The sequence below is a fragment of the Epinephelus fuscoguttatus genome, linkage group LG8 (genome assembly GCF_011397635.1).
Source record: "Epinephelus fuscoguttatus linkage group LG8, E.fuscoguttatus.final_Chr_v1".
Lineage (NCBI taxonomy): Eukaryota > Metazoa > Chordata > Actinopteri > Perciformes > Serranidae > Epinephelus > Epinephelus fuscoguttatus.
Genome location: NC_064759.1, coordinates 35,831,732 through 35,854,947, shown reverse-complemented (window position 1 = coordinate 35,854,947; position 23,216 = coordinate 35,831,732). Strand labels below are relative to the sequence as shown.

Here is a 23,216-nt window from a genome sequence, read left to right as displayed (position 1 = left end):
TCATACATTAGTAAGTTTTAGCAATGGATTCAACATATTTAATTTAGTGATGCCTAAGACTTCACTTAGTGAACGCTGGCTCCAGCATGCAGTGTAAAGCATTAACTTAATATAACATTAATGGCTAATTATAAGTATTTCTACACCAGCATGGTGCTACCAAATGCTGCCGAGTAAGCTCTTACAGAAGGAAGATACCCATTATGCGTTGATTTCAAAAAAAAGAATTATTGGTTATTGGGAGAGTTTAGCGATGGGGAAGGAAACAAAGATTAGTAGGGTGATGTATAACTGTCTATTTAATTTATATATTAATGGACTATATGTATCACCATGGCTTGGTTGCCTTGGTTGCAGCTGCTCCTTTATTTTGATCTGTGATGACTCATTCTGACTGTTTACCATTTGCTTTGTTTTGTTTTGTTTTTTGTCTTGTTTGTACTCCATACCACAATTGTGGTGAAGAGCTAATAAATATGACTATGACTATGACTAGAAATAAATTGTGATTTTACCTGAACCTTACTAAACATAGAGGATTCCAGTTTAGTTATTCTTTAGCCTATCTTTGAAGGCCTGAATCTGACAATAGTACAAAGTTGTCAGACAAGCCTAAGTTTATTACATTAATATATAATATTGTTAGTTAAATAATTTTAATAACTTGTAAAAGCTTTATATTACTCTATTAATCATCTCACCGACAATATTTTTTATTGATGTATGTACTTATAATTTTGAGATGTCTGATAACCTTCCACTATTGTCATACCCGGGGCTCTATGTATAGGCTTCCTACCACCCTTCGTGAGCAGCTCAAGGCCTGACTTCCATGTTTCCGACTGGACGTGAAAGCAGCATAGCTACAGTAAAATAACCAGCAGGAGCAGTCAAGAGTGCAGCTCAGCGGAGAGCGGACACAGCTTCCTGGATGGAAACAAAACACAAGAGCAGAGCAGACACACACCAACACACCCACACACAGACCAGACAGGAGCGAGCAGGACGTTAAACCTAAACATGTTTTTAGTTTTGTTTTAAGCTCGGTGCGTGTGTGAGGGAGGCGGCAGCGGGGCGACAGTGGAATTAGGCGGTGACAGCAGAGGTTATTATAACAGCAGACTGTATCAACACATGTGCCTGTGGCACAGTGAGAGCACTGCGGCTGTGGATCTGGACTCAGGCAGCTCCTACACCCAGTGGTCCTTAGGCAAGGTAGGTCCCCCTCTTTCCTCTGCTCATTTGGCTTTTGTCTGCATCACTCACACAATCCAGTATCAAAAATGTGTACACTTACTCCGTGAATGCGTCAGAATTGTGACCTATACGAGAATGCAACCTTGAGAGGGATGCAGATGTGTGGTCTGTTTGAATGCACTGTAATAGATGAGACATTACACTGTTACTTTGTCACAAACAATACTGCAAGAATTGCAGAAACATATGCAAAAATATTTCTGTAGCAATATACCTTTAAATCACTGCAACCTAATTCAACATCCACTGATTCTGGTTAAAGTGATGTACAGTAATAAAGGTTTGCAGTCTCCCAGCCCATCATTTGCTTCATATTGCTGTGTTTCAACTTCATGTGCTCTGTTTTTTAGGCTGCCTCCCAAGAACACACAGGTTACTGGGCCAGAAATCCAGAACAACACACAGGGAGTGATTGCAGCTGTTTAAATGATGCTGTATAAATTCTCCTATACACTCCCCGAGCTCACAGTCCCAGCTGCCTCCCTCCTAACACAGTAGCAGCCTGTGTAAGCGCAGCACGGCTTTTCGCTGGGCAGATCTGGTTTTCCGTTTCTGCTTCTCCGGCCAACAATGATGCTTTGATCCCTGGTGGCTGGAATGCCATCTAGACCTTGATCCGTGAGGACTGCTAATCACTGAATGGTCAGCTCCACGCCTAAAAGGAACTGTTAGCACACAAGGGCGTTTTGATTAATGAATAGCTCTAACAGTGGAGATTCAAGTTTGGGCTCTTGTTCTTGGTTTTAATTGCTTGCTCAGGGACAGGGACTGCAGTCTTGATAGGTTCCTGAAGGCCAATACTAATCGTGATGCATTTAGTATTGAAGCTTCTGGTTGTCAGCACTTTGTATCGACAATTAATGTTTTTAGACTTAGTCCCACATGTAAGCATTCAGAGTGGAAATGCTTTTGAAACAACACTCAGACTCTGGTGTAATCCTCAAACTTATTCATGCAAACTTAAACTCTCTCTCTCTCTCTCTCTACTGTATTTCATTAGAATCAGACAACCATGACATATTGATGTATTCTACAGTTCATACCCAGTGATGGCCGTGTCTGCAGCCGTAATCAAGCCAGTTTGTTTAACCCGAGTCTGGGCTGTCATTTGTGTCGTGTCTCAGCTGAATTGGGGAACCAGACATGGCCTGACTTATTTCTTTTGTCATGCCAAGTTTGGGCCAGGTCAGGTCATGTTGACAACAGCCCAGTGATGTTAGTATTGGCAGCCAGAATCAGGCTTGTTTATTTGGCCCAATTCTGGGCCGTCATTCACGCTGAGTCTCAGCTGAGTTGGGCAACCAGACATAGCCTGAGTTATTTCTTCCGGCAAGCCAAGTTTGGGCCAGTGCTGGGCCAGATCATTTTGGCTACCTGCGTAGTCAATGAAACTGCCTCATATCTCCCATATCAAAGGTGGAATGACAGTGATAAGTCGGTTGTTCCAAGATAAAAAAAAACAAAAAAAAAAACACTTCCACCAGCCTCATATATTGACGGATGGCAGGTAATCTCAAGTTCCGCTAAACTTTGACGTTGTTCAGGAATGAAAGGCTTTACACTGTTATTAAATACATATTGGAGTTTCCAAGCAGTAAAGCTAGCTGACTAGAGACCTGTTATTTTCTTGCTTGGGCAGGACAGGACAGGCTGACAGTTATGTGGGATGACAACTGCAAACGGCTCAGCTCGTCTGTCTAAAAGCAGTCCAGGAGGATACACCATGACTGTGCAGAAAAACCAATGTGTACGGCTACACAAGCTCCACTATCAATCATCTGCATGTATGCTGCCACTGATCGATTGTACATAATAAAAGAGCACTCACTGAAAAAATTTAGGACACTGGTGTTGGTGGTGGCTGTATTGATTGAGCTGCCCCGAAGTTTTCCTGCCAGCTTTAACAGCCAGCTGAAATAGAGAGCAGTGTGTGGGATAATGTGTGATTTCAACAGCCACTCAGGCTGCCGAGTGTGTTTTTAACACCACCGTTTCCTGTGTGACCCCATTCTGTGTCCAACCACTGTTATCTACAGGATTAATTGCAAATCCCAGATTATGGGTTTATTATTTCTCATGCTTTTTGGGATTGGACAGAACCAAAGGGACGATTTTTGGGTTTGGTGATTTTTGGTTCCATTAACACCAGATTAGGTCTTTTTAATATCCCCCATCCTCTGTCATGCTGAGGTCCCAAAATATGCAACTAGTACATCCTCTTAAATATTGAGAGCATATGCATTTGTTCCTTCCCAATAATATAGAGGTCTGGCACAAACTGATAACAATAGGTGCAAATAAGACATTTAACAATCTTTCATAATCGGTGTAACTTGCCTCCGATAGTTGCAGATGGCTGCACAGTCTCACATGGGGATGTACATCACTGACGAGAGCTAAACAGGGCAGGGTTGTGTTAAATGATCAGTGGGTACAGCAGCTCCAGAGGAAGCAGGTCCTCTCTTCTGTGGGACTGTGTCTTGCATATTATTCTTCATTTTCACATGTATTGTCTTTAAAGTCTTTTATTGATTGATCTAAATGGCATTTCTGAGAAGTTCCAGTCTGGTTTTAAGCTATTCCATAGCACAGAAACGGCGCTTTTAAGATTTTTAAATGGCCTTCTTTTAACGTTTGACTCAGGTAACTCTGCTGTCCTGGTCCTTCTGGATCTGACAGCTGCTTTTGATACAGTCGATCACAATATTCTCCTGTCACACTTAAATACTTGTGTGGGCATTAGCGGTACTGTTTTGAAGTGGTTTCGATCCTACCTCTCAGATAGAAGCTTTTCTGTCCAGCTGGTCCAGTATTCTTTGGCCATTTCCCCCCTGAGCTGTGGGGTGCCTCAGGGTTCCATTTTGGGCCCTCTTTTTTTTTTAATAAGCATCCTACCTTTACCTCTATTTGTAGAAAGCACATTGTCTTGTTTCATTGCTTTGCAGATGATGTACAAATCTATCTGCCATTAAAAACAAATGATTGAGCATCTGTCCAGGTTTTATTAGGCTGCCTCAATGACATCCGGTCCTTGATGGAAGTAAAATTTCTCTCCTTGAACAAAAATAAAACCGAGATAATTTTATTTGGCCAACAAAACCTCTTGGATGGCTATGACAGTGCCATTGGGACCCTCAAGTCTCACTGTCATCCTTTTGCAAGGAACCTTGGTTTTATTTTAGACAGTGATTTTAGATTTGACAAACAAATAAGCCCTATAGTCAAAACAAGCTTTTTTCAGTTGAGACTATTAGCAAAAGTAAAGGCATATCTCCCCAGAAATGATTTTAAAAGAGTTATCCATACCTTTGTTACATCACGCTTAGACTATTGTAATTATTTGTTTGTTGGTCTCGACCAGTCAACACTTTACCGTTTACAGGTAGTCCAAAATGCAGCTGCCCGCCTGCTGACTGGAAAGAAAAAGCAGGATCACATTAGCCATGTCCTTTCATCTTTGCACTGGCTGCCCATTAATTTTAGGATCCAGTTCAAAGTTCTATTAATTGTTTTTAAATGTTTAAATGGTTTGGTACGATCTTATTTATCAGAGCTTGTTCAGCCTCACACTACTACCAGGGCACTTAGGTCGTCAAACCAGTTGCTCCTGGAAGTATCTCAGTCCAGGCTCTCTACCCGTGGGGACCGAGCCTTTTCAGTAGCAGCCCCAAAGCTGTGGAACAGCCTATCTTTCCAGGTTAGAGCTGCGCAGTCTGTTGAGCACTTTAAAACTCTGCTGAAAACCCATCTTTTCTCCTTGGCGTTCAATCCATGCTAGGCGAGTATTCTCGGCTCTTTTCTTTCTTACTTTCTCTTTTATTCTAACTTTGTTCTAAACTGATTTCTTTTTATTGTTTTATTTATGACTATATTTGTGCTTGATTATTTATATTGTATCTTAGTAACTGTACTGTACAGCACTTTGGTCAACTGAGGTTGTTTTTTAAATGTGCTTTATGAATAAACTTTGACTTGACTTGACTTGACTTGACTATTGACATGAAGTTTTTGCCTGGACCACAACAGCAGGTCCCACACTGTAGCTCTATTAGGGCTAGCGGGTGTAAGGGCCAGTTAATTAGTTGTTGGCTTTTTCCTGTTCTGAACTATTGTCATTAAATCAGCCTCTAAAAATCCACGACTGGTCAACCTCTGTGATAAAAAAAAATATGTAAGCAGTAGTAGTGGGACTTTTATTTGACAAAACTGAAGACATTTTCACCATAAATTGCCGCATAAAAATTCACCAGAATGCAGGAAATTAACTGTGTCAAACATTGTAGCAGAAGACCCCTAAACCCCTTGTTTCATATGTGTCCCCAATAGTGCTGAAAAGAAACCTACGCCCTGACCTCTGGTGATCTTCTGACTTTTCATCTAGCATCAGCTGCCTTAGCACTAATTAGCAAATATTAGCATGCTAACATGCTAATCTATGATGGTGAATATGGTTAACATTCTTTCCCACAGACCTGCCAGCATGACTGTAGACTTAGTCTCGTTAAATGAGTAGGTTCATATTAGAAAAATACATTTTACTACCTTACTTACCTATTTTACAAAGACCTGAACAAGAGAAAACAAGAGAAACGTTGAACTACAAATTAAAAAAAAAAAGGTTCAGAAATGTGACCTATCCCTTCTATCCTAGTTAATCTCTCTCTCTGCTCATTAGGGGCAATTTTAGTCAAACATTTTGAAAAACTTTTAAATTCATTTGAGTAAGTTTCCTTCTTTTCCATCTTTTTACGCCCTGTTATTTAACTCAGTGTTGACTTAGCTCCCAAGTACCTCCTGTGGCAACACAAGTGTGTATTTGCTATGTTTCTAAAAAAGATTGACAATCAATTCTTCCTGTCAGAATGAATGAGGAGGTGGTCAATAACTCAGTAAACATGCTACTTGGACTTTGGCCTTAAAAATGACATGATGCGTAATAAATAATACCGCAGTAATTACACATAATTATATTTTACTTCATGCACCACACAGCTTTAAACAATGACTAATTCATCTCTCGGGTAACATGACAATGTAATGCCTCTGGCAGAGGTTAAGTCATCACAGTTGGTATGCCAGTTACCAGAAGAGATGACAGGTTCCAGAAACAGGGTGCAGTGTTGTCAGAAGGCCTGGCATTGGTTGTGTGAACTGCAACAAAGAGGAAGAAAAGCGTTAAACCTTTGCCAAAGAGACAAACAGATCAGTGCTGTTTCTGCTTTCAGGAATATGGAGGCTGTAGCTCCTCTCCGTCCCCAACAGAAGGGCTAGGATCAGCTTGATTCCTACTTCCCCACCTGTCTCGCCCCGCCATGGCGAGCAGGAGTCCCACCCTGAGCCGGGAAGCTGGGGACTCGGCACCGAGGACCCCTGAGGCCGGCGCTAACCCCCAGCCGGGGCCCGAGGCCTTCTGCAAGCTGTGCCTCAGTGAGCAGCCGTCAGCAGCCACCAGGGAACTGCAGAGCTGCGATTGTGTCTTCTGCACAGCGGTAAGAAAAGACAAACACAACCAGTTTACTCCAGACACTTACAGTAGATAATGCTCATATCCAAGCGCTGGAGCGGTTGAGGGTAGCTCAAGGACACTAGTACAGGACACGTTCTACTGCTATGGAAATCAAACCTCTGAGCCTTTGTTGAAACTGAAGGGTGCCTCCAGGCTATATTTAGATTAAAGTATGCTTATCCTCTACTCATATTGCTCATGCTTTTAGTCATCTTATGTAGGCGGTGAAGATTTCACAAAAGTGATCCAACACTAAAGTTTTCTTTGGGCAATTTAGGCAAATCTCCAGCATTTAAATTACTTGGAATGGGATGCTCATCTTTATTGCAGGACCACTTCCTGCTTTAAGATCTTAAAATAGATCAATTTATTGGCAAATCTTGCATATTACAGCTTAAGTGAAATGAACTGGTTTCAACACAACTGGCTTTCGCTCACGTTTACTTTCTTTGTGTTGTCCTTGGAAATTTTTGTGATTTATCAAAGCTGTTTTCTCACATTTGTTGTTCACATTTCCTTGGAGCTTTTTCAGTCCTTTTATGAGAGAAGAAAGTGCTATCAGTAGAACACAGAGCTGTATCATTTATAACAGGAGCACAGAGGTCTGCTACTACACTGCTCTTGTCTAATACGTGCCTGCCTGACATATCGAAACTGTGACGGTGTTTTGCCCTGACACAGAGAGGTTGCTAGATAGTGGCAGGTGTTAATCTCCGTTCAAGGTAGCCAAGTTGTCACTGTTGCACGCACAAGGTCACACAGATAAAACACACACACACACACACACACACACACACACACATAGGCAGCGTCACAGAGAAAGAAGGAGGGAATGGGATACTGTAAACCCTGCTTATCAGCTGAACTTTATTTTATAAACCTGAAATATCTCCTCCAGTCTGGTCCAAGAACACAGACTGTTGCTTTTGTTTTTAATTCCAGATCAGTTTTTGGATGAACGCTTTATTGGAAAGCACATGATAAGCACAAGTTTGCACATACAAATGAGTCCAGTCCTCCACAATAGATTTGTCTTTCCTCAGAAAAATGACATTTAAATGTTTTTATTTTCTGTTCCTCAAAACTGTCTGCCTTTGCGCAACGATTACAAAGTTCCTCCTACCCTTCCATATTTCATGTCTGAGGCAACATATGACTTTTGACATGTTGATACTAAGAAAGTCATGTTTGTATGCGTTTTATTTTCCATATCCTTTCTTTGCTTACTACATTTGTCATGAGTAGATTGTCATGTTTGATGTGTTGTGTGTTTTGTATTGTTTTTCACCTAGGTTGGATGATATATAGTTGAATATGTTACTTATTACAAAGGCACTGTGGTCCCTGTTCCATTCACTATCTGCACTTATAATGCTGTGTTGTTCCTCCCTCTCTAGTGTTTGGAGCAGTATGTTCAGCTTGCCATCATGGAGGGTGGGGGAGCACCCATCACCTGCCCTGATATGGCCTGCCAAAAGACCGGAGTGCTACTGGACTCCGAGGTATGCCCTGCTTAAAACCAGTGAAAGATGTAGGTCGTGAGTGAAACCAAAAAAAGCAAAAAGGCGTCAGAGGTCATAAAGTACAGAAATACTGTCGATGCACAAACATGCACAGAACTTAAAACATGTTTGAATTTCTTAGTTGCTGCAGTTTTTTCCAGTCTGGAGTGATGATGAAGTTGGACTTTCACCCTGGTGTTTGTAAAATTGTGTGGGCTGAATAAACTAAGATGATGTGAAAATGCTGTGCACCCAGCCTTAATGACATTTCTGAGGGAATTCTTTTAAGGGTGAAGAGTAAAACAAGGTGATGTGAACATTAAGACAGAAAGTGAAACTCCATGAGCTATTGCTCATCTTAGATACAAGACAGTAAACACGTCAGAGAAAAAGCTTAAATTGCTGACTCGCAAGCAAATGGAAATTCTGCTCCTCCGTTCCTCATTTGTAATGTTTTCTTGTCTGAATGCAACAGCATTAAGAAACTTATTGTAAGAAAAACTGCTTTAACTAGTCCATGCTCATTGGACCTGTATCTGAATTATAGTAGAATCAAACAGCAACCTCCAGGGCTGAAACATTAAGTGCCAAAAACCACAGTTCCTTGAATGAGGCTGGCTCCAAAAGCGAGTTAATCCCCATACACCTCAATGTTAAACTTTACAGCAGAAATAAACATGTTTACAGCCTGGTACAAAAATCAGGGTAGGTCTGGTAGCTAATTTCCATATTCATGACAACTCTATGTGAGGTCCATTTTACGTCACGGTAGCTACGTCCATTATTTTTGAACAGTCTATGAGTAGAACTGAGCTGATTGTCGAGGTTCTAACCCCTGTTATCTAGTATGGAAGAATGTCTTTAATCTTAGAAGATTGGAAGAAGAAATAAGAAATTGAAAGTAAGAATTTTTTAAAATTCTCAAGCTTGCTGGTCTGTGAATTTTGGCTAATTGGCATTTCTTACTATAAAGTAATGTTGATTTAAGCAAACGTCTTGTGTTTAGTGTTTGCAGAAATTTCTTGTTGATAATATGCAGACGTCATCTTGAAGCTATTATTACATCATAAAATGGCATTATAATTGTTGTTTTGCATCTTTTTTTCATATGGAAAACGTACAATCAACCCCTTTTTTTCCTCTCAGTGGCTATTTACTAACTACTGAGGTGTCTTAGAAATAATGCAGCAAATTGCAGTTGCTAGGTGACCGGTTAATCCTGGATGATCTTTGGGGTATCAGCTTCTCAGCAACCATACAAAATAGTCTCATTTTCACAACCATGTATTTTCACATTTATCCATCCATTAGGGTTTGAAAAAAAATGGACTTGTGCATGCTTCTTGCCTGCACACAAAAAAATAGCATCACAGCTCTAAGTGAATAAAAGATGATTAAAGCACAACTTGTTTCTTTCTGTGTGATTGCAGATTGCTAGTTTGGCCCTAGAAGAGCAGGTGAAGCTGTATCAGCGTCTGAAGTTTGAGAGAGGTAGGTATTGTTGCATTAGCATGCTGATGACTGGTGACAGGCATTGGGCTATTTCAGGTTGCACTTCATGCCGGTGTCATTACACTAAGCAGCCCCACAGAGTGCTGAGCTTCACATGCCTGGGATAATGTGGGGTCTCCTGCTCTTTTTCTATTCTGCTCTGGTCCACTTTTACCCAGGAGGTTACAGAAACTGTGCCTTCACTTAAACCAAACAGTACAATCAGGATATTCAGAAACAAACTCTGCACATGCTCCTCTGTTAAATTTGAAGTAATGAGCGTTTCAGTGCAATAAATGGTATGACCTATGTGTAGCTGATTGCACCATTAGTTGTGGAAATGTGAAGGCAGATTGTATCTGTGTCATGCACTGGCCTGGGAACAGAAGGAGAATAACTGTTGATACAGGTTTCTGTTGACATTTACAAATTGCAGAGTGATGTTAGTTTGCCTTGTAGCTATATTCATCTCTTCCAGTCGCACAGTAACAATACGCTGTGAAGCCAATAATAGTTATTGTTTACTCTGGCCATAAATCACAAGACTCATAATATTGGAAGTATAAAGAAGTGCAAAGTGCAAGCTGTTTCACAACAATGTTCCCCTTGTGTTATGATTCACAATGCAAAGTATGAGCTGGTGGAGGGGATCATGAAAACTCCAGCTTTTGTTTTGGTTATGAAACATATGCCAGGTGTTTTTGTTACCATTTTACATCTGAATAAGTATATTTATGTTCTCATTAACTACTTAGAAGGTTGTTTGCTCTCATAGATAACCAATTACAAGTGAGAACAATGGATTTATCAGATGCTTTTAGCCATGCTAACCATGGATGGCATGTGTGTGGGTTGGTCAGTCCATCCATCCCTCTGCTTTATAGTGCACTAAATGGGTAATTTTAAAGATACATTTTACCTACTTATACCTGTATTTTGTGTTTAGCATGCTAAGGCACTGTTCTTAATTTATCAGAGGAGGGCGGTGGCTGGAGTGCTGCTTTATTTATTTTTTCTGACCCTTTCTGAAGCTACAAATATTTTTCCTTGAGCCTCCCTGAGTGACTTGGGGAAAATACATGACCCTTCCTCCACCATAAATTAGCTTTTTAGAAAGTACCCCTTGATGTTTCAAAATTAAAAGTGGAAGATTTTTGGACACAGAATAAAGTGATTTTGATGAAATATCACTATTTTAAGCTCAGATTTGGTTATGTTTTTTGTCTGATGTAAGCATTTGTTACACATGTGTCCAAGGGCTGTCAGAAATTTGAATATCCAATAATTATTTAGGTTTTTACAGTTTCTGGTTATAATAGATGGTGTAATTTTGGCAGTAAATAAAATACAAAAAAAGAGCCATTTAATGTTGCACACCGCCCCCTTCTCATAAGTAACAAACAGTCTCTAACACACAGTTGCATGTTAGCATTGTCATGAGACGATAGCATTGTATTTAACCTTTATTTAACCAGCTTAGCTTAAAGCACTGCTCGGCCAAGGCTAGGCTACAGTCTCAGAAAGACCCCAGTGGCTTTATTCAATAGTTTTTTTTTACTGTTAGCACCGAATCCAAGTGCTAAATGTACAGTTGGAATTGTAAGATATCACACATGTGTTGTTGTTGTTATGTCAGAGACAGTTTGAGACAGTTCTGTGGTCGAACTGGAAGAAGCTGAACTGGAGGAAGCAATCCCTGTGCTTTTACTTTACCCACATCCCACAGTAACTAACTAGTTAGCCTAATGCCATGAGTACACAGTGTTACAGACAGTAGCTATTCTAGCTGCAGGATGTTTTTGTTGTCACTTTATCCGTTGACTTGATTTTTTTTTATTTGCAGTCCAAAACCAGTCAATGTTTGGCTTTTAGTTTGAGAAATGACTTGATTGATTATCAATTCATTTTCTGTTGATGGAGTACTTGAGTAATGATTAAATGTTTCAGCACTAATTCTCTTTCTTCCAGATCAGCAGTATTACTGATTGTGCTGATAGTACTGATGAAGATAGTATGGCCACTTTTACTTGGGAGAATAGCAAAGCATGCATTTATTTTGTTTGTGACATCGACTTGATGTCTGCTTCAGATATGCACAATCATGTCCCCTCTTTGCTTTCTTCAGGGGTGAAGTTGGACCCCAGTAAAGCCTGGTGCCCGGTACTTGAATGTCAGGCGGTCTGCAGTTTGCAGCTGAGCACTGAGGGCCAGCCCACCGCTGTGCCCTGCCCGACCTGTCACACCATCTTCTGCTCCGGGTGCAGAGGGCCCTGGCAGGACGGCCATACCTGCCCTGAGCGCCAGCCCATGATGTCGCCCTCACCGTCTCATGAAAGCAGGTCAGTTAGTCATTTGTTTGGTCAGCCGCCCAATGCCTGCAGCCACAGAGTCTGAGCCACTCTGATGATACTGTGCTGACAGTGTGTTGGTTTAGGACACTGAGGAGTCTACAAAGAGACATTTGTTACTGCTGCTAACAGACAGAGTTATGATTGCATTTATGAGTTTTATTAACCATTCAATTGAGGATATTATATTTCTAAGACATTACATGTGTTACCTTTAACTGTTCGAAGACTGTCAATTCCATTATTTTATTTCACGAGGGAAATCCCATCCTTCCATTTAATACAAAATGACCTGACAGTTATTGTGGGAGGATATTTACACTGAATGGATTATACAACTGATGTGTAGTTCCTCGTCTCCCAGTGGAGGCCCTGAGCTGAATATACAATAAACATTATTTCAGGATTAATAGCTTAGTATACCTTAGCATTGCCCTCTGTGTAGTCCCTGTTGTGGAGCTACATTACTGTGCTGCTCTGAGCTGTGGCTCTGCCAGACTGACTGATGTCATTGGGGAGTCACTGACTTATATTGGAATTCCATTGTCTCTGTGCTGAAGGGAGGAGGAGGGTGGGCACCGAGCCATGTGGTTCACTGTACAGAAGGAGCCTGTGCACTGCAGTGAAGGAGGGGTGGTGTCTGCACAGTGCTGGGGAGGATGGAGCAGATGTGAGGAGAATGAAGGGAGATCAACTTTAAGTTTGAACTTGAGCGTGACATACATTTGCATCAGCCTGCAGGTTTATTCATCAAACACAAAGTTATTGTACCAGAGGCAGTATTTTACAATACTATGCTAAGGAGTCTGACTGATTTAATGCAAAGTACTAACTGACTCGATTGCTTTTCCACAATCACAAAACCAGAGGCTTTTACTATGAAGCAGGATACCTACACATATTTACAGTCTTGGCCTACCTTTAATATATGGAAATTATTTTCAGTGTTTGTACATCTTCTGTTATAAGATTACAGGTTATTGTTTACATTGCACACTGATGACATTTCACCGTCCTGTACACCAACCATACCCGCAGGTAATTACTGTTGCCGTTTCATCTCATATCATACGAAGGAGCTTACGTCATTCATGGGTCTGATGATGTCACTCATATTTTCACTGCCTCTTTCACATGAATGTGCTTGTGGCTGGGTAGGAAAAACCAGAGCTGAGTGAACTAGCTGATAAGTAGTTTCGTGATACCGGTTAGTCAGTCAGCCATTGTTTGGGTCAGTCAAGCCAGATGAGCAAAAGATGTCCTGCGTAAGTTGAGCTGGCTTCATATTACAGGCCTCAGAGCTCTTTGAGTTACTTAATTTTTATTTTAAAAAGGTGTGTGGCTGCTCCTGTCAATGTTTTTATTTTAAAAAGGAGGAAAACAAGATCTATAATGTAAAAGGAGCTGCTTGTGGTGCCAAACCACGGAGAATTATCACCTGATTCTGCTCATCTCCTCAGCTTTACGAAAGTTTTCTAGCATCTTTCAGCACTTTGTTTTGGTTTTATGACCCACATCTTTCCTGTTTTGGTTTGTCTCCCTTCCCTCATCGTGTTTTCAGCAAGAAAGAAAAGAAGACCCACTGCACACTAATTGTCCTGTACCAAATGGCAACCAGACAAAATTAGCAACTAGCACAGATGCACCACCTTCAGGCAGTGGCGACCAAATCAGAGCTAAAGGAAAAGTGACTATTGGACTTTCATTCTTCAGATGGCCAGAAACAATATTCCAAATGAATGCTAATGTTGCTCTGTTGTGGATGTGTAAACAGGTTTGCTAACCACATAGCCCTAATAACTTTACAAGGCATTCACATGTTAAAATTGTGTTCACAGCTTGTTTTCCCGTCCTTAGGTGGTCAAACAAAATAAATGAAGTCAGGTGTGAAAATAATGAGTGTAAAAAGATTCCAGAATCAGCCTTGTGCCATTTGTTTAAATCTTAGAGGGAAAACTTCTTGTGTAGTTGAAACCCTCAAACATGACTTTAGAGTTTTCAGTGGCCCTGTACTGTACGTAGAGAATAGTTTCCTCATACCTTTGAATCCCAAAATAATAAACCCAGTTCAAAGTGAGCGCTGACCCTTAACTCTGCTGCTAAATAAAGAATTCACACTCTGCCTGGAGACTCTTGAGGCCGTCATGGCTTCACACTCACATGTGCTGATGTCTCTCGTGTCTTTCTCCTGAAACACAGGGCTCGTTCCAACAGCGACTCTGATATGCCCATCAAGCAGTGTCCCATGTGTGGTATCTACATTGAGAGGAACCAGGGCTGTGCACAGATGCTGTGTAAAAGCTGCAAACACACCTTCTGCTGGTACTGTCTGCAGAATCTAGACGTGAGTCTCCCCTGATACTTAACTCAAACGTGATGCATGGTTTTTAACACAAGATGAAATACAACTTAAGATTTTTAAGTTCACAACATCTCAGCAACACCTCTGCTTCACTATCTTTAGTGTTTGAATGTCCTCTGTGATTGCTGGATAGTAGATTTGTTGTCTAAACGTGTGTTTTGCAATTGCAGGGTGATATCTTCCTGCGGCATTATGATAAGGGACCATGCAGAAACAAGCTGGGACACTCCAGGGCCTCAGTTATGTGGAACAGAACACAGGTGAGGTCACCCAGCAGACAGTAGAGCAGACATACAGTATTAATTTCAGGGTTGTGATGACGCTATCATTGTCTGAATGGATTAGCCTACAGAGCCAATCATCCATGAGTGGTCAGTTATTTCGTGCATGGCTTCGATTTTACTAAAACTGTGCCACCACACTACTGGGATTGAACTTTAAAGGTTTTGGACTCCATCCCAGCTGCACTGTTTGTCTGTCAAATCAATTAGTCACTGTTGGAAAACTCTCCAGTGAGGACATTACAGGAACCTCCACAGGACAGTGAAGCTTTCATTCTGGCATGTTTCTCACACACTTAATTGAAAATTTATACAAAACAGTCAAAACCAGGCATAACTCAACTCTTGACTTTCCCTTTAAAGACCAATAAGGTCTGTGTAGCTCGTTGTTATTTGGTTTGTTTTCCACCAGTGTTCCCAAATAGCCCTTTATCAAGACATTAAGCCGAACTAATCCCAATGCTAATCTCAAATTCCTGCCCTGTAATGACATTTTCCGTCTACCAAAATGATTGGCCGCCAAACCTACTTTCTTTCCACTTCCCCTTCTCTGATGCCATTATCACATGATAAGTATCAAGTTTGCAGTCAAACTCCAACGCAGTCGTTCCTTGCAAAACAACTCATGACATCCTTGGTTACACCCTTGCCTAACAGGTCCTGTAAGTTTTACAATCTGCTTGTTACAAATTCCCCTGCCAGTTTTAACTCCTTCTTTGCCGCCTGCAAACACTGCTGTGGTGACAGTATATTTAGAGCATACTGTGGACAGCATTTGCACATTTTCAAAATATAGATTTGAAATAATGTGATAAATGATAATGCTGACTATTACATGTATTCATGGCCAAAAGTATGTAGACACCTGATCCACGGCTGTCAATATGCTGCTATAACAGCACACTGTCTGCCACAAGAGCATAGAGAGGTCAGACACTGATGTTGGGTGATAAGGCCTGGCTAGCAGATGGTATTTCAGTTCATCCCAAAGGTGTTGGACTGGGTTAAGATCGGTGCTTTGGGCAAATCAAGTTCTTCCATGCCTAACTTGGAAAACTATGTTCTTTGTCCACGTTAAGAGATGAAAGGGCCAAATACACAATTACTTTTCTTTATACGAAACACAGACAAAAGCAAGTGGACAGTCCATGCACTTTCAGTTACTATTGTAGAGCTTCAAAGTACTGGCAGTATAAAACAATATTTTCATTGTCAAATGAATAGTAATATCTTGTAATAAGATCATGGTCTACGAGACTTCCAGCTAATTTTAATGGTTTAAGATTGGAACGACATTACCCAAAATCCGGCTGGCACCCTTCATACACAGCTTGTTGTTTTTGGGTGCATTCGGAAACACTCACTCCGAGTGCCGGAGCACACTCTGGCACAAACTGGACCATTTGTAGTATCGAAGCGCTGTTGGAATGTACTGTTCGGCTGTTTCGACCACCACTCTCTCGGAGCAGCAGAGCGCCAAGTGGAGTCACTGTGTGATTCACTGAACTGTTCCTTAATTCATGTAGAAGTATAATCCTCCCTTTTTTTTGTAACAACAGGGCTCTCATTTTAGTGTCAGACTGAATTTACGAACACACCCTTTGGTTTTTTCTTCACAGTTTAATTGCCAGTATTTGTCATTGGTTTCAGCTGCAAACTATAGCTCTTTTTACTTACTTTTACTTTTACTTTACTGGCATTTTTCTGCCATGAAGCAACAGCTCCCTATAAGCATTACAGTATCACAATCATTATATAATCTTACAGAATGCAGTGTAGAGGCTGATGGAGGTTGCCAGTCTTCTCAGCAATAGTCTTAATTGTTGAGAGCAATTACACCAAGGTATCAAAATCAATATTGTAATGATTTATTTGTGTTAAAAAGCTGCATGTTATACTAATTATTTAATATTAGAATCGTTTGGGGCATTGTCACGTACAGCCTGTTCTCATTCCTAGGTTTTCAAACACCGACAGTTTGTCATGCCCGTCAGAGTGTGATACTGACGCTGACAGAACCCTTTGGCATCTCTGTGAGATAGACCAGGCTTTGAGCTAATTCCACTGCAGACCCATAAGTTCAAATATTTGATGCTCAGCACAGCTGGTGTATTATAAAGAGCAAGAGAGTTAGTGTAGGGTAGGAGGGAGCAAAGGCTGATGGGATAAACAGACACAGACTTTCACCCAGGAGACTGCTGTTATTGTCCCATGAGAACCAAATGCTTGTGCCCTTAAGATAAGGTCTGAGCTGTTTTAACGTGCCGACATCACATGATGTTTGTTCTAAACCTAACCAAGCAGTTTTGTTGCCTGAAGTCAACCACAACCATTTGACAATTTAACCATTTATTCCAATGAGTTTCACCCAGGAGACAGCTGTGTGTCACATAGAGATGTTACAGGGCAAGTCTCATAGAGATACCAAAGGGTGCCTTTGGCTTCAATATCACACACTGAAAAGTATGAGAAAGCATAGGTATTTGACAGTCTGGGATAAGAACGCTTTGGACATATTATCACATTACTATCATGTATGAAGTTGATGTGGCTGATGTCTATTTGCACATCCAGCAGAGTCAGAGCAGTGTTGGCAGTGATGAATGTAAATGCAATATTTAGTCTCTTACTCTCCACCAACTCCTGAGGGAAATATTTGGCTCTTAAGATGCTTTGTCTCTTTACTGTTTATTGCAAGAGAGGAAGTGTACAGTGTATTTATATCTGAACCTTTTCACTTAAAACAGCTGCTGGCAGCTGGCAACAAGTTTAATGACAGCAGTGAGATGGGACTTAACCATAAAGTCAGGGGCCATAAAATAAAAGTGATGGGCCGTAAGATGCTAAAATCGCCCAGTGGAGGCGAGAGAACGGTAGAGCTGGGTGATAATTCTTCACTAAGTGTGACCTCTTTCACACTACACACACTCATTTGATCCATTGTTGTTGCCGTGTTGTCCTCCAGGTTGTGGGCATCCTGGTGGGGGTCAGCATAATCGTGCTGGTGACGTCTCCGCTCCTCCTGCTGGCCTCGCCGTGCATCCTGTGCTGCGTCTGCAAGCCCTGCAGCGGGAAGAAGAAGAAAAAGAAGAAGAAGAAGGACCTCAGCCAGCCAGACTCCTCCACATCATAGCAGCTCCCCTTCTCATCTGCCCAGCCCAGGATCACTCCACTAATCTCACAAAGCCCCAGGAAACCAAGAGAGTGCAAGCGCTGCATGTTTGGAGGAACACTGAAGTACTTTTTCAGGACTCGACAGACTGGAAGCCTTGTTAATGGTTCAGTGACATTGTCGAGATCAACAAGCGCAGACTTGCATCTTAAAGCTTGGGGAAAGAGCTGCTCAAATCTTACTCTTTAATCACAAGAGTATGTACTTTATGAGGTGGAAGTGTAAATACGAGGAGAATGAATGTAACTGGCCTAGTTATTTTCAGATGCACAACAGGTAGACAAGGAGACAGTGGTGGCCGTAAGAGTTTTCCTTGACAGGGCTTTTGTTATCTCTCTCTTTCTCTTACACACACAAACACACTCACACACACACATGTGGTTCAAAGAGCAACGCCACCCTCATGTGCCAAACGTCATGATGCCAAACCAGAGGTGTTAGGTGCTCAAGTGCCTCACTCTACAGTGCCTGGTGCTTGGTTGTATTTGCTTTGCCTTCCATTCTGTCTTTATCTTATGCAAAAATTTTAGCATTATGAAAATGGACAACTGTCAGGATCACACAGGGTTATAAATCCCTAAACGATGCAAAACATCCTTTCATAGCGGGAGAAGGCAAACGGCGTCATGTGTACACTGTATATTCTGTGCTGATATAAAATATGATAGGGCTTTAGTGGTGCACAGATAACTTTTCTTCTGCAAATGTTTGTTGTTTCCACCTGGCATATTGTTCCAGACCAAAGGCTCTAAAGGATAATGTGTACTTTTCTAAAGTGTGTTGATGTGTAATTTATGGGTTATGTGTGTATGGTATCCTGTTATCATTTCTACATTTCTGTTGATGTTTCTGCGTCAGACATTTTATAAAAGCGCCATTGTAATTGAAATAAACATACTGTACTGAACATGTATCATGGTTTAGTATTTGCTAGTGACATTTATCACTTCATGGCTCATTACTTTACTTTTGTCTTTGCACAAAGGTCATGAGCGGAGAGTACACGGGAGTTGAGAGCAGAAGTGAAAACATATTGTTCTTACTGTGGAGAATGTAGAGGCACTGCTGTATGAGCGGAAGAGTCTTAAACCTTCAGTCAACAAACTGAAAGCTGGCACACTGCTTGTGGACGTTTGCCTCAGATACATGTGGTGCATAAAAACTAAAGGTAAACTAATACTGTAATGAAGGCCAGCAAGCCAGACTACTGAAAGGCACAGTTACGAAGGAATGTTTTCAGTTTAGATTTAGAAGACGATAGTGTTGGAGCGCACCTAACATGATTGGGTTGGATGTCCCAGCGGCTTAGAGCGTAAACACTAAAGGCAGTTGCACCGATTTTCATGGAGACAAGGGAAATAACCAGTAGGCTTGTTCTGGCTTGACTCTTGTTTGCACAGCCAAGAGGTTTCTTGTACATCTGATCAGATAAATCATCTACTGTCACCACCATTCAGTGCTGGTGTATTGGTGATATTTGGTAATATATGGGTGTGGCTGTTTGTTATCTGCATCTACACAAGTTGATTTATGTGAGGCGTTCTTGTCTTGTGATCTGATTTTGAGGTTGTTTCTTGCTGTCAAAATATTTGTTTTCCTCTCAAAAAAAAGTCTCAGAGAAAGGCAAATAGATAATATGTCTGCCAATGAAACAGTCCTTGACAGTCTTCACTAACAATGTGGATTTTCTGAGTTCTCCACCAGCCTACGACAGATACAGACACATCAGAAAGCCACACTGCTTTTTACTTAACTGGCAAAGAGAGATGACAGTGATAATGAGATGAGTTTTTTAAATGAGCCACTAAACACTAGTTAAATAAAGCCAATGACCAACACAGGGTCTGCCACAGTGTTTTATAGCACTTCACCTCACCTGACACAAAAAAAACGTCCATTAAGTTAATACACTTTTTAAAATTAAAACATAAATCTTCAGGTAAAAAAGAGTGGAGGCCTGGTTTCACACAGCAAATACCAGATATTTAATTGTAATATTAGTGTCACTGTTATGTCAAGATCTGAGCGGCTACTACCCCTGCGTAACCTTTTCCAGGTGAACCACTGCAACATATGCTAAGGGTCTAAAAGTGAACAGTCCACACCGCAAATCACCGAATAAAAATAATGGATAGTAACTGAAGAGATCACTTAATCAGACTTGTGTATATATAAATGTTGAAGACAGAGAATGATATTATGCTTTAGATACAGAGCATGTTTAAATGTCCAGAAAACCAATCTTCCCGTTTTTCACACTTCATGCAACAGGCCTACACCATACAATTACATCAACATTGTCCCCTTTATAGCAGTTGGAATAAAACTTAGTGTTTGACCAAATAATTCACCATTGCAGTGGAAATATTGTTTAAAATTCCACACAAGTCCCAGTGTGTGACGACTGAAACTGACTTGCACTTTTAAATCATTGACTGTATATAAAGATGGACTACATGACAGCTCCCCAAAAGTGAAGCCTAAACATCTCAATCGCCCCCTGGTGGCTGGCTGCAATATGGGTCATGAAGCCTGCACCGTCCGTATTAGTAACACGGGACACGGCCAAACTAAAAACTCAAAGTACATGTCAAATAAATTTTCCCCATATAGTTTCTGTCAATTAAGGTGACTGGTCGTTTTTCTTGGTTTTAAAGGGCCAGTGTGTAAAATGGGTTGAAAACAGTGACATCAGTGGTCAAATTCTAGATTGCAGGGCTCACTCGCTCACCCCTCCCGTCGGGCAAATGATGGTGGCCTCGTAGGGACAAAAAGCCTTGCGCACGAGTTTTTCAGGAGTAGGTCTATCCAGTGCCGTAGAATATATCTTCAAGGGCTCTGGGTCTATCTAGCAACGAAGTGAATGTTTATTTAGAAATCTAAGCCATGTTACAATATTGTAATGAATTCCTCACGAGCAGGAGACCAGAGGAGCATTCGGGAAAAAGGCCCGTTTATTTGAGCACTCCAGAAACTCTCCAGGGGATAAAAGACTCCGTCCCAAACTCTGACTCTTCTAGGTAACAGACACACTTCATAACTTTACACACATACTCGTTTATCATACCGAGTGGGGACCCCCTCCCCTCTCTGCTCCACCAATCTCCAGCCCGCACACTGACTGACAGCGTAGCCGGTAAACAGAGCTCAGCTGTTTATTTAGCCTAGCAATATCTCCGGACTATAGTAGCTGCAATGGACGACTTTGAATGCGATTTTGAAGAGTTTCTTGTAGCGGACACAGAGCCATACCTGTTTGAGCCGGAGCATACAGATGAGGAACTCCATGTGTTTGATGCTGAGCGGGCGAGAAGAGAGGCTGAATGCACAGAATGGGATTCGGTGCTACTGCTGCCATCGTTGGGGAGATATATCATCAGGAGGAAAAGCGCCGCAGAGAGTGCATCACAAGGAGTGAAGTTGCGTCTTCTTTTCCTCGCAGATGACGGTTCGGGTTCATTCTCTCCTGTTGCGTGGTAAGTGTGGTCCATTCGCAAACTTTATAACTAAAAAACTTTTCACTACTCTCTATCGACGAACTACTAACACTCTCTGCTGTTTCCTCCTCCTTCTTCCTTCCTTCCGCTGTCTTCTTTGGTTTATTTATACACGCGAAACGCGTTCTCTGGCTGGCTGGATTGTCCGCTCGGGCTGCCGTACATACATGGCGGCGCAAGATGGCGACCTCTCTAAAGCAAGGCCCTTGCTATATATATATATGTAAAAGCATGAGGCTACGAAAACCAAACAAATTTTATTTTATAGCGATTATACACTTGGATAAACATATTAATGGGTAGAATATTCAGATTCAGATTGACAATAAACCATGCCAAATATTACACACTGGCCCTTTAAGATATCTGGCCTTGCTGGAAGATACTGCAGCGCCTGCCTTCAGGAGGGAGCACATCTTCAGATACCGACATAACATGTTTCAACAGAGTTTGAAGAGGCTTATCAACCAATTCTGACTGCCAAGACATTCACTGATATGTGCATAGAAACAACTTCACCAGTTTCTCCATGATACACCTCTGGGCAAATGTATGTCCTCATATAAAGAAATGAGGGCGTGACAGTAAGCTGATTGAACATTGCAGGAATGCTCCTGTCAATATAGAATGATTCTGATTCACTAACATATGCACAGTAGTATGTACAAAATCAGCCGTGTGCATGTGGAATGAATCCAACATTAATAATGCACACACACCTATTTTTAGTGCAAAGAAAGTTCTACGCACTTATCAGTGAAGAAGGCCCACTGTTTTGTTGTTAGTCTGAATAATCCACCATAAAATAGTCCCCATAATAAATGTTATCTGGAGAAACATTTTTTTTAAAAAAAAAATGTAATTTATCAACCCAACCCTTTAAACCTCAACTGTGATGTAAAAACACACCCTGTAAAAACTCAAAATCTTTGCCAGACGGCTAAATCTTAAAAGGCTTAAAACAAATATCCTTGTGTTGTGGGAAGAAATATGAAAAGAACAAAATAATATCATAACACAAAAAAATAATGTCAATACAATACAACTTTGATTTCTGACTTTGAGATGGAAATACCAGTGTAACAGAGTAATAATTCAATATTACAGAACAAGGAGGAAAGAGATGAAGAAGTGCAGGAGCAGGCCCGGCTGTCTCCAGGGCAGAGCATCAGCTCCAGCTCCAGACATGATGACACAGAGGGATCCTCACAGTTACCTACTGCCACACATAGAAATGATTTTCTTCTTTTCTATATTTGTACTTTTGTTTTTACCTCACATTTTCCTGCTGCTGTTTTTATTTCAAAAGAAAGATTTAGAGATCTAGTTCATTAGCGATTGTTGTGATGGGATGTTGTAAATGGTGATTTTAAAGGACCCACATTATGCTCATTTTCAGGTTCATACTTATATTTTGGGTTTATAAGTATGAACCTGAAAATGAGCATAATGTGGCACATGTTTACATGCTTTAGTGTTCAAAAAACATGTTTTGCATAGTGTCTGAAACGTCTTTTTAAACCCCTCTCCCGAAAAAGCCCAGCCTGCTCTGATTGGTCAGTGTTTGCGGGTCTTCCACGTCTGTGCTCTGAGCGTCTCTCCACCATCATTGTAGCCGGGGAAATGACTGTGGTGGTACTTTCATCTTTATAAATGGAATTACATTGCAAGGCAACAGCGTGAGTCCATGTTTACTTCCTGTCAGCTGATGTCATTCACATGCACTGCAAAACTTCCCCACAGGAAATTTAAAGTGACCTAATCAGAGTGTGTAGGTTTTTAGTTTCCTTATGTTATTAC

At 41.1% G+C, this 23,216-nt stretch overlaps 1 protein-coding gene across 1 annotated transcript; it reads left to right on the top strand.

The window, feature by feature from the left end:
* The first annotated feature begins 884 nt into the window (after positions 1–884).
* rnf144b (ring finger protein 144B) lies at positions 885–18,900 on the top strand. Its single transcript, XM_049584003.1, has 8 exons — positions 885–1,215; positions 6,483–6,746; positions 8,161–8,265; positions 9,696–9,756; positions 11,882–12,095; positions 14,304–14,448; positions 14,637–14,726; positions 17,713–18,900. Exons 2-8 carry the CDS (start codon positions 6,570–6,572, stop codon positions 17,878–17,880), a joined length of 960 nt encoding a protein of 319 aa, XP_049439960.1. The 5' UTR covers positions 885–1,215; positions 6,483–6,569; the 3' UTR covers positions 17,881–18,900.
* The last annotated feature ends 4,316 nt before the right edge of the window (positions 18,901–23,216 follow it).

Coding starts and splice junctions, on each gene's coding strand:
- rnf144b (XM_049584003.1), top strand. CDS start 6,570: ATGGCGAGCAGGAGTCCCACCCTGAGCCGGGAAGCTGGGGACTCGGCA. Junction 6,747..8,160: donor ATTGTGTCTTCTGCACAGCG/GTAAGAAAAGAC, acceptor CTCCCTCTCTAG/TGTTTGGAGCAGTATGTTCA. Junction 12,096..14,303: donor TCACCGTCTCATGAAAGCAG/GTCAGTTAGTCA, acceptor CCTGAAACACAG/GGCTCGTTCCAACAGCGACT.